The sequence below is a fragment of the Palaemon carinicauda genome, chromosome 31 (assembly GCF_036898095.1).
Source record: "Palaemon carinicauda isolate YSFRI2023 chromosome 31, ASM3689809v2, whole genome shotgun sequence".
NCBI classification, from domain to species: Eukaryota; Metazoa; Arthropoda; class Malacostraca; order Decapoda; family Palaemonidae; genus Palaemon; species Palaemon carinicauda.
This window is the reverse complement of record NC_090755.1, coordinates 7643978-7656061: the sequence shown is the minus strand read 5'-3', so window position 1 is coordinate 7656061 and position 12084 is coordinate 7643978. Positions and strand designations below refer to the sequence as shown.

Genomic DNA, 12084 nt, shown 5'->3' with positions numbered 1-12084 from the left:
CCGAAAGTAAATCAAAAGTATTTGTTGATTATTGATATGCTCAAGAAATTGAAAACTAAAATATAAACGTGCTTGAATAAACCACAATTAAACACAGTAATGTCTAATGAAATATAAAGGCTTAATATAGAACTAGAATACTGTACGAAGCTTTAAAAATGAACTACCCGTATGCGATTGCAAGATAGAGCACACAAACACACAGAAAGAGCTACAACGATTTCGCATTATACCTAATGATTAGACGAACTGTATGAAAACCGATTTCCTGTAACATATTGGCGATGATGTAATATTCATCATGAAGATATTTCTAATTAGTTAAGAAATGATAAAAAAATATGCCATACGTATGTACGCCATATTTTGATACGGTAGGTAGCGGCACTTTCAGATCAGCTGATCATAACCAAAGGTAAACAAAATTTTCAGTACTCTATTGTAAAATGCTTCCAAAATTGATAGAATACAAAAATGCATTTATAGAGCATATGATATCCTATGAAACAAGAAAATGGAATAATGATAAACAGTAAGAAAATATTGACAAAATATGATCCAGAAGATTGCCGAATCATAACGTATCAAAATAAATCTACGGAAACATCACTTTTCTATTTCGACATACGGCGTAAGTCGGCAACTGCCTGTACATCTAGATACACAGCCTTGGGTTTGTCAAGATCACCACCTTGTCCTCAACGCTTTGGTTTTTCAGTTCAAGCAAACCCCACTGACACACATACATACACAAAGAGTGACTGATTGTGAACAAACTGCTCAACAGTGTCTCCCAGACCTCTCAAGTGCCATCCCACAATGTAGTAACCACTTCATTCTCACTACTTAGTACTGATAACCAAGCTGGTAAGACAACACACTTCCTCTGCAAGTTATGTTCCTAGCATATGCTTGGCTATCTACCCAAATAAGTACAGATATCTACTCTCGAGAACTTTCAGAGGGGAAAAATAACCACATCCTTCCCCTGCTTAATATGTGCTACTACTGTATTGTGATGATGTTCATAAAAGTGTGACAGATCAACCTGCCTTGGAACGTTCATGTCAGTAGTTCCGTCCATAGTTTCAACGCAATGAGCTTACTGTTCTAAATATCAAGAATTAACTATTACTGCTACCACATTGATTTACATGGCAAAATTTTTACTTGACATTTGGGAAAAAGATCCAGCTCCCACCATTTCTTAAAATCCCCAGTGACAAAATACAAAGATGATAATTCTCATCATGAAGCAACTGCACTCTTGAAGATGCAAGAACCAGTTCATCATTGAGAAAGAAAAACCTGTATCCTGACCAAATTGACTCATACCAAGACAAATATATGTGAATGAACACCTAGGAGGCTACAGAGTCTAGTCTAAAGCACAAAGCCTTAAATTGTAATACAATTCTCTGACTTATAAGAGGTTCCAGAAGTCATAGGTCACCCTCCTTCATTGGAGCTAACAGGGACTGTGTAAAGTAGTTTCTATCCAGAACCAAGTCTGCAAAACAAACTTCCTGATAGGAGAGATCAATGAAATATCTCAAGTTTTGCTGCCTCCACCAGAGAGAGGTTATAATAAATCTGAGTGCTTGTGACTTCCAGGTCAAACTTTTCCTGAATGGCCAGCAAACTGCTCTTCTTCTATGAGCTGGAACTGGTTCCACTAAGACAGCCGTCAATCTTTGTGCTCTATACAAGGGAAATCCTAGTGTGTTATTGTGGGGGAAAAATTATGCTACCACAGAACACCGTCATCATTTTTGTAATAAAACCACCTCATTTCCAATATTGAATCTCACTCAGATAAAAAAAAAAAAAAACTCTTCCAAGGAAAAAATAACAAAGGTCCAGCGGTAACTGCACAACGGAGAAATCCTCTCATGAGAATAAACAGACAGGGGGCGGCAACACACTATTTCTCACCTCCGCCTGTAACTACCCTGAATAAAAGCTTCAACAACCAAACTAGTTTTGTACCATTGAATTACATATAAAAATTACGGTTCTTAGACTTTGCCTAAAGTCTTAATCACATAGTAATGCATTCAAGAAATACAATAACTCAACACTCATTCAAATCACACCTTCACTGGTTCTTTACACATCTTTGCACGTAAAGAGGTATTCCAAATAACTTCTGTCAAATAAAAAAAATATCACATACAGAATCTCATTAAATTTCACCAACCTGCTCTCCCGGAGAATCCTTTTGGCTGCCATTCTTACACGAATGATGAACTAGAGGTGAAAGAGGCCCATAAATTGATGTGGCATCAACCAAATGTTCAACAACTTTCAGGGCCACTGGCACTTTGACACTTAACACTTGTGATGTAGGTGACCTGGCAGGTTTATCAACTGGTTCTACTTTAACTAGACTAGTGGTAGATTTATCAATTTCTTCTACTTTAATCAGACTAGTCGAAGTTGGTGCTTTGAGATTTATATTTTTTACGCTAGCTAAACACACAGGTGTGAGAACTCTAAGCCTCTCTGGTTGTTTATTTGGCATTTGTCTTAAGGAGTTTTTTTTAAAGATATCTCTTTTTAAACTCACTCCCTCAACAACTGTAATAGAATAGTTTTGCTCAGGTTTGGATGAATCACTGTAATCATACGCATCCTTTTTAAGAGTTCCTTTCTCCAGACAGTGTTGTGCTGATTTAGGATAAGAAACTGAAGAAGATGCCTGCTCTGCTGGTTTCCTAATACCACTTCTTTTCTTAGCCATTTGTATTGGTGTTCTCTTCTCACCTGAAAAAGGAAGGAAATGACCATGTACAGTAGTGACACTTAATCAGTCTTTCATAACATCAAAACTTTTATCAAATATTTTATATTTTTCCTAACTATACAAACACAAGTCCTTCAATAGGAGTACTGTATGAGTTCAGCAAAGCTGGGTACTTGGCTGTTGAAATTTATTGTGTTGGTATTTACTGGGGGGTGGTGGGGATGGCCCACATCTACAAGGGTACGGAGTAGCCACTTTAGCCCTTGCCTCAGAATTGCGGGGTGAATGAGGTAGCAAGTTTAACCTAAAGGACTTAGGTTTTTATAGATAGGAAAAAATGATATTTTAATTATAAAATAAATTTTTGAATATACTTACCCGGTGAATATATAATAGCTGCAACTCTGTTGCTCGACAGACAAAAAACAGTAAAAACTCGCCAGCGATCGCTATACAGGTTGCGGGTGTGCCCACCAGCGCCAACTGTCGGCCAGATACCACTCTCGATGTAAACAAAGACTCAATTTCTTCTCATCCCACTGCGTCTCTATTGGGGAGGAAGGGAGGGTCGTTTAATTTATATATTCACCGGGTAAGTATATTCAAAAATTTATTTTATAATTAAAATATCATTTTTAAATATTTAACTTAGCCGGTGAATATATAATAGCTGATTCACACCCAAGGAGGTGGGTAGAGATCAGTTAAATATGTTTACATCGTATAAGCTAAGAGTTTTTTATTTCATTTTGACAGTTATCAATATAACAAAACCAAAATAAATAGGTACCTGGTAAGGAAGTCGACTTAGACGATTACTCTGCCTTGTAAGTACGTCTTCCTTACGGAGCCCCGCGATCCTCTTAGGATGCTGACAGACCCCCAGGAGCTTAAGTATCAAGGGCTGCAACCCATACAACAGGACCTCATCAAACCCCTAATCTGGGCGCTCTCAAGAAATGACTTTGACCACCCGCCAAATCAACCAGGATGCGAAAGGCTTCTTAGCCTTCCGGACAACCCATAAAAACATTTCAAGAGACAGATTAAAAGGATATGGAATTAGGGAATTGTAGTGGTTGAGCCCTCACCCACTACTGCACTCGCTGCTACGAATGGTCCCAGTGTGTAGCAGTTCTCGTAAAGAGACTGGACATCTTTCAAGTAAAATGACGCGAACACTGACTTGCTTCTCCAATAGGTTGCGTCCATGATACTTTGCAGAGATCTATTTTGCTTAAAGGCCACGGAAGTTGCTACAGCTCTAACCTCGTGCGTCTTAACTTTAAGCAAAGATCGGTCTTCCTCACTCAGGTGTGAATGAGCTTCTCGTATTAACAATCTGATAAAGTATGACAAAGCAATCTTTGACATAGGCAAGGATGGTTTCTTAACCGAACACCATAAAGCTTCAGATTGGCCTCGTAAAGGTTTAGTACGAGCTAAGTAGAACTTAAGAGCTCTAACAGGGCATAAGACTCTTTCTAGTTCATTGCCTACGATCTCCGATAAGCTGGGAATATCGAAAGATTTAGGCCAAGGACGAGAAGGTAGCTCATTTTTGGCTAGAAAACCAAGTTGCAGAGAACAAGTAGCTTTTTCTGACGAAAATCCGATGTTCTTGCTGAAGGCATGAAGCTCACTGACTCTTTTAGCCGAGGCTAAGCATACCAGGAAAAGTCTTAAGAGTGAGATCTTTCAGGGAGGCTGACTGTAAAGGCTCAAACCTGTCTGACATGAGGAATCTTAGGACCACGTCTAAATTCCACCCAGGAGTAGCCAAACGACGCTCCTTAGTGGTCTCGAAAGACTTAAGGAGGTCTTGCAGATCTTTATTGTTGGAAAGATCTAAGCCTCTATGCCGGAAGACCGATGCCAACATGCTTCTGTAGCCCTTGATAGTGGGAGCTGAAAGGGATCGTCCTTTTCTCAGGTATAAGAGAAAATCAGCTATTTGGGCTACAGAGGTACTGGTCGAGGATACAGAAACTGACTTGCACCAGTCTCGGAAGACTTCCCCCTTCGATTGGTAGACTCTAATGGTAGACGCTCTCCTTGCTCTAGCAATCGCACTGGCTGCCTCCTTCGAAAAGCCTCTAGCTCTCGAGAGTCTTTCGATAGTCTGAAGGCAGTCAGACGAAGACGTGGAGGCTTTGGTGTACCTTCTTTACGTGTGGCTGACGTAGAAGGTCTACTCTTAGAGGAAGACTTCTGGGAACGTCTACTAACCATCGAAGTACCTCGGTGAACCATTCTCTCGCGGGCCAGAGGGGAGTAACTAACGTCAACCTTGTCCCTTCGTGAGAGGCGAACTTCTGCAGTACCTTGTTGACAATCTTGAATGGTGGGAATGCATAAAGATCCAGATGTGACCAATCTAGGAGGAAGGCATCTATATGTATTGCTGCTGGGTCCGGGACTGGAGAGCAATAGATTGGAAGCCTCTTGGTCAGCGAGGTTGCAAAGAGATCTATGGTGGGTTGACCCCAAGTCGCCCAAAGTCTCTTGCACACATCCTTGTGGAGGGTCCATTCGGTTGGAATTACTTGACCTTTCCGACTGAGACAATCTGCTAGGACGTTCAAGTCGCCCTGGATGAACCTCGTTACTAGGGAGATGCCTCGATCTTTTGACCAGATGAGCAGGTCCCTTCCGATCTCGTACAACGTCAGTGAGTGGGTACCTCCCTGCTTGGAGATGTACGCCAAGGCCGTGGTGTTGTCCGAGTTTACTTCCACCACTTTGCCTCGAAGGAGATACTCGAAGCTTCTCAAGGCCAGATGAACCGCCAAAAGCTCCTTGCAGTTGATATGCATGCTCCTCTGACTCGAGTTCCACAGACCTGAGCATTCCCGACCGTCCAGCGTCGCGCCCCAGCCCAAGTCCGAGAAGAGAACGTTGTTGGGTATCTGAACTGCCAGGGGAAGACCCTCTCTTAATCTGATATCGTCCTTCCACCAAGTCAGACAAGACTTTATCTTTTCGGAAATCGGGATCGAGACCGCCTCTAGCATCTTGTCCTTTTTCCAGTGAAAAGCCAGATGGAATTGAAGAGGACGGAGGTGTAGTCTTCCTAGTGATACAAATTGCTCCAGGGATGACAGCGTCCCTACCAGACTCATCCACAGCCTGACTGAGCAGCGTTCTTTCTTCAGCATCTTCTGGATGGAGAGCAGGGCTTGATCTATTCTGGGGGCCGACGGAAAAGCCCGAAAAGCTTGACTGTGAATCTCCATCCCTAAATACAGAATAGTTTGGGATGGGACCAGCTGCGACTTTTCCAAATTGACTAGGAGTCCCAATTCCTTGGTCAGATCTAGAGTCCAATTGAGATCCTTCAGACAGCGACAACTGGAAGAGGCTCTGAGTAGCCAGTCGTCCAAATAAAGGGAGGCTCGGATGTCTGATAAGTGGAGGAATTTCGCCACATTCCTCATCAGCCTCGTAAACACGAGAGGAGCTGTGCTTAGGCCAAAGCACAGGGCCCGAAACTGGTAAACCACATCTTCGAAGACGAATCTCAGAAAGGGTTGGGAGTCTGAGTGAATGGGGATGTGGAAGTAGGCGTCCCTTAGGTCTAGAGAGACCATCCAGTCTTCCTTTCTGACCGCTGCAAAGACTGATTTTGTGGTCTCCATGGAAAACTTCGTCTTTGTGACAAAGACATTCAGAGCACTGACGTCTAGCACCGGTCTCCAACCTCCTGTCTTCTTTGGTACTAGGAAGAGACGGTTGTAAAACCCCGGTGTTTGAAGGTCCGAGACTTTGACCACCGCTCCCTTCTCTAGCAAAAGAGACACTTCCAGTTTCAGGGCTTGTCTCTTTTCTTCCTCTCTGTACCTGGGAGAGAGATCGATGGGGGACGTCGCTAGAGGGGGTTTGCGTACAAAAGGGATTTTGTACCCCTCTCTGAGCAACCTCACAGATTGTTGATCTGCGCCTCTCTTCTCCCAGGCTTGCCAGAAGTTCTTGAGTCTGGCTCCTACTGCTGTCTGAAGTTGCGGGCAGTCAGACTCTGCCCTTAGAGGACTTGGATCCTTTCCTCTTCCCTCGCTTCCCTTCGGCACGAGCACCTCCCCTGCTGGAGGCTCTGCCACGAAAGGGCGGGATAAACCGAGACGCTGGAGTGTCTATCCTCGGTCTAGCAGACAATGTAGGCAAAGGGGGAGCTTTGCGAGCCGAGGACGCAACTAGATCGTGGGTGTCCTTCTGTACTAAAGACAAGGCAATTTCCTTAACCAAGACTTCAGGAAACAGGCACTTGGACAAGGGCGCAAAGAGTAGCTCAGATCTTTGGCATGGCGTCACTCCAGCAGACAGGAAAGAACATAGACACACTCGTTTCTTCAGGACTCCGGACGTGAATGAAGCGGCAAGTTCGTTGGACCCATCACGGACGGCCTTGTCCATGCAGGACATAATGAGTAAGGAAACATCCTTATCAGCAGAAGAGATTTTCCTACTCAGGGCTCCTAAACACCAGTCTAGGAAGTTAAAGACTTCGAACGCCCTAAATATACCTTTAAGAAGGTGGTCCAGGTCCGATGGTGACCAACAAATCTTCGAGCGTCTCATGGCAAGGCGGCGGGGAGAGTCTACAAGACTTGAGAAGTCGCCCTGGGCAGAGGAAGGAACTCCCAAGCCGAGAACTTCTCCCGTGGCATACCAGACGCTCGATCTAGACGAGAGTTTAGATGGGGGGAAGGCAAATGCTGTCTTCCCTAAACTCTTCTTGGTCTCAAACCAATCGCCCAACAGCCGCAAAGCTCTCTTGGATGAGCGAGAGAGAACGAGTTTAGTAAAGGCAGGCACGGTAGCAGGAACGCCTAAAACAAACTCCGACGGCGGCGAACGAGGAGCCACAGAAACAAAGCGGTCAGGGAACAACTCCTTAAACACAGCCATGACTTTTCTAAAGTCCAAGGATGGTTGAGCTGCCTTAGGCTCATCAAGTTCTGAAGGTTGATCCTCTTGTGGTTCAGCAACGTCCTCATCTGACAGTTCCTCATCCGATAACTGATGAGAAAACGGCAAAGGAGTGGGCAACGTTTGACTCGCCGAGTCCGGTCGCACTGGTGCATGCGTGACGGAGCCGGACGCAGCGTCATGGAACTGCTGAACAGTCTGGGAACTGTCAACAACCATAGGTGCGCGAGGACGCACAGCGTCCACCCGAGACTGTTTAGACCGTCTGGGTTGTGCAGTCAACACCATACCGGGTTGCGGAGGTTGACGCACTTGGTTACGGTCACTTGCTAGGGCCTCAACTCTCTCCCCCAAGGCATGGATAGCACGCATCATGTCTTGCATCGACGGTTCCTGAGTGCTAGGAGGGGGGTTAGGAACAACCACTACAGGGGAAGGATTAGGTTCAGGGGCATGTGGAGAGGAAAAATCTACCGACCTAGAAGAACTTCTCCTTACCCTATCTCTCTCTAGTCTGCGTGTATATTTCTCAAATTCGATAAAATCGAATTCCGAAAGGCCCACGCATTCCTCACACCGATCTTCCAATTGACAGGTTTTACCCCGACAATTGCAACAAACAGTGCGAGGGTCGAGAGAAGCCTTTGGAAGACGCCTATGACAGTCCCTAGCATTACATTTTCTGAACTTGGGAACTTGTGAAAGGTCAGCCATTTTGAATTAGTCAAGGGAAAATTCCAAAAAACGATCTAAGTCATCAACAATTAATCCGATCCAAAAAAGAGTTCAAGGATTTATTTGAAGAAAAACACCTGTACTGCGAAAGCTCAAACCAAATTAAAGTATTTCACCAAATATGATGTGAAAAAACTCCAGGTTCAACAGCGAGTAAAGTACGTCTTGTCGACACGTCGACAGAGAAGAAATTGAGTCTTTGTTTACATCGAGAGTGGTATCTGGCCGACAGTTGGCGCTGGTGGGCACACCCGCAACCTGTATAGCGATCGCTGGCGAGTTTTTACTGTTTTTTGTCTGTCGAGCAACAGAGTTGCAGCTATTATATATTCACCGGCTAAGTTAAATATTTAAAAATTATTTCTTAAAATATATTTGGCCATACTAAAAATCTTTTATCCCAGCCATGATAAAATCGGTGCCAGACTCACAATTTGTCCAGGGAGCAACGACGTCATGAGTAGTTTTGTACTGTGCTTGATAAAAAATATAAAGAGAAAGATACTGAAAATTGTATTAGAAAGCTGAATAAATTTTCTAAATAGGACTTATGACTACTGTACACGATCGGAAGACAGCAAAGTGTGTCCTCAAATTCTTTGAGGGTTGATACGAAACTTATCTTTAAGGAGGAAGTTCGTATGACCAAATTGGATAATATAAAATCCCAGTTAGTAGGGGCACTTGGATCTAGAGGTGAAAGTGCTGACTCCAATGCACCTCCTAGTGACCTAATGTGTTTCAGGTTTCTGCCACTGGGACAGTCATGAAAAAAACTGCATTATATCACCAATGGGATATGGTGTCAAAAAATGTACGGTAAAGGGTTTACATTTACATCCATCCTCCCCTCATCAGGAGGAATTATTTTTACCCACGCCAACGACATTGGGAAGAGGTTGCATTTATGCCCTTTTGTCTGTTTGTGCACAACTTCCTGACCACAATTTTACTCATATAGTCAAACTTTCAGGGATTAATTGTTAAGTTGCGACGTGGAAGCGATTTAATTTTGAAAGCCTAGGTCAAAGGTCAAGGTCGAACAAAAGGCAGGCTGGTTTAAAGAAATAAGCTACTGTGACAGAGGTCTGCACTCTCAAGAGTGCCTTTCTAGTCATCTTTAAACTCGACAGAATAGTGCTCAGCTGGGTAGCTGCCCCCTTTGCCTTTGCGCCCTTTCCTTCACTGGCAAGTGGTTCTGAAAGCTACAGCGTATTCAAGCTAAGTGAATACAAGACAGAATATTGAGGAGACAACTCATTTCACATGAAATAAACAGCTAATATAAAACTAATACACATAACCTAGAAGTGCATCACATGTTACACACATGGCAACGCAAAATTCTTTTTCACATGTGTTGTGTACCTTTGAAGGGTGGACCATGTAAGCAGTTCCCATCCAGAAGGGCAGTGCTGTACAAAGTTTAAGTTTGGAAGAGATCGTGCTGCTGATCAGAGGGAAGATGAAGTTCTCTTGGAGCATTATTCAATTTGATTGGATTTTCCTTTCTCTAAAAGGGAGTTTTCTGTTGCAGCCCAAGAATTTGTTCTTTCCTTAATTCTCAATAGTGATCTTCCTTGTCTGCCAAATGTCTGACATATCGCTTACTTCGTGAAACTTGTGAAGCGCTACTGTTCTCTCTCTCCCCTTTCTCTTCATATGAAACTTCCCTGGGGAAGTCACATAGGCAGACCTTTCACTTCATTCCTCTGGACCTAACCCTTACTCTTCTCTCTCACGAGGGAGCGACAGTACTTTCCCACCACAGTACGTGTGGTACCTTCGAAGTTGGTTAAGAAGATCCGAGTGCAGGGGTCAGGGGAAGGTAGCAACAAGGCAAGTTTGATACTAACCCTTTACCATGCTCCTCCATTAAAAAACTCACTGCCATCTAGTATCGTAAGATTTAGTTATCATTTCTGAGCCTAGCAGGAAGTCAATGAGAATACTGGTTGCGTTCCTCCTTGAACCTGGTGTTGCTCAGGTTAATTTCAATCGTTACAGTACTTCTCATGTCGTGTCCAAGCTACAAAGATTTTGCCACCAGAAGACAGTTTCTTTGTTGAAAAAAAAGGGTTCAGGGAGATTGCAGGGGTACCCTCCAAAGGATATGGGGCGTTAGCAGGGCTAAACCTCCAAAGTAAGTAACGACATAGCAACCCAAGGCAAGGTAGGTGGGGGAAACCTTAGACAAGGGCATTTACTCCTAATATCCATACAACTCTAGGATGATGGCAGATCATTCCCCATAGAAAACAGAATTGAAACTTCTGTTCTATAAGTATGCCGCTATACTTAATTTAATGTTACTGTTCTTAAAATTTTTCCCCCCTAGTTTCCTTTCCTCACTGGGCTATTTTCCCTGTGGGAGCCCTTGGGCTTATAGCATCCTGCTCTTCCAACTAGGGTTGTAGCTTAACAATTAATAATAATAATAATAATAACCTGTTAGCAAGTCTAGTCCTACCTAAGGCTTTCTAAGTTGACATTTAGGAACAAGTTTCGATTCCTATTCCAGTAAAACATGGTTTCTCAGTAATATTTCCAACTGTTTTGAAAAGTTCTGATAACTTTTTACTGAAAATGTTTAGGCTATGGGCTTCACCTATCAATTTCAGGTACAGTACAAATGAATATCAAAACCATTGGAAAATTACGAAAATATAGCAAACTGGGCACTAATATAGCTCTCCCAATTATAATTAGGAATCAGTGCATACTAAAAACCCATACCAATAAAGATGGCAATAAGTGGGGATTAAAAGCAAATGCCTATCATAATTGGAAATCAATGGGTACCAAAAACTATTGGATATGAATGTAGATCAAGTGACATGAGAGAGCTACCCTAGATATAGAAATTTCAAGTCAAACAGAAATTTCTTATAAACAAATGGACAAGTGCTGGGACATGATAACTTGTGTATCGATTAACTCAAATGTGAACACTGCTGCTATTGCTACTTTTGGGAGAAACGGTGGGGTACTGAACATGCGTTGTGAGCAATTGCTTGAGGGAACTTTTGTTTTTTGTAGAATATATAAAATTATCAATACTAACCCACGGGACTAACAGACAAAGCTAAACATGTTCCTCTTGCCAGAACAGGACCAAAGGGGTAATGTTAAATTAGGAGCTACAGTGGAACAAAAACCAACTGAACTGAAGTGATACATTAGATAATTAAAATAACGCTAAAAAACATTAGCCCATGGGGCTAATGTGTATAGCGAAACGTGTTCTGCTTGCCACAACATAGGAACAGTGACACAATGCTAAAATACTAGAGCGAGGTACTGAGGAGAAAAGGACAATGAATAATTAAATATTATTGCTTGGCATAACAACAATCAAGGCAGGAGAATTTTTTATTATATAATGAACATGGCTACGATTGACGCCATAGAAAATGGGATTAAAGTATCTAGTTTTCTATGCGTCCAGAAGGCTTGACGAACAAATGCTTTATTAATTTGGTCATTTTACATTACTATTTCGAAGTTTTGATTATGGTATCTCTAAAACACTGGTTTTTCAGGCGTTTTTAATTTTAATTTTTTTTCGACCATCGCGGATTTTTTTCATAACGCATGTATATACATATATCGCGGATTTTCCGGAAATTTCGAAAATACCGCGATGTGACCGATGGTGCGAGATTGGAGAAAGTAAG

General features: G+C 42.7%; 2 protein-coding genes across 4 annotated transcripts in view; both read right to left on the bottom strand.

The window, feature by feature from the left end:
• Nucleotides 1-12084, bottom strand: part of LOC137624250 (uncharacterized) — a 75305-nt gene that overhangs the window by 19728 nt on the left and 43493 nt on the right. The window lies entirely within an intron of this gene.
• The window catches only part of LOC137625085 (serine-rich adhesin for platelets-like), a 78728-nt gene that overhangs the window by 62041 nt on the left and 4603 nt on the right, over nucleotides 1-12084 (bottom strand). The window contains exon 2 of the mRNA XM_068356016.1: nucleotides 2201-2766. Coding sequence (XP_068212117.1) covers nucleotides 2201-2766 — 566 coding nt within the window. The remainder of the gene's footprint in view (nucleotides 1-2200; nucleotides 2767-12084) is intronic.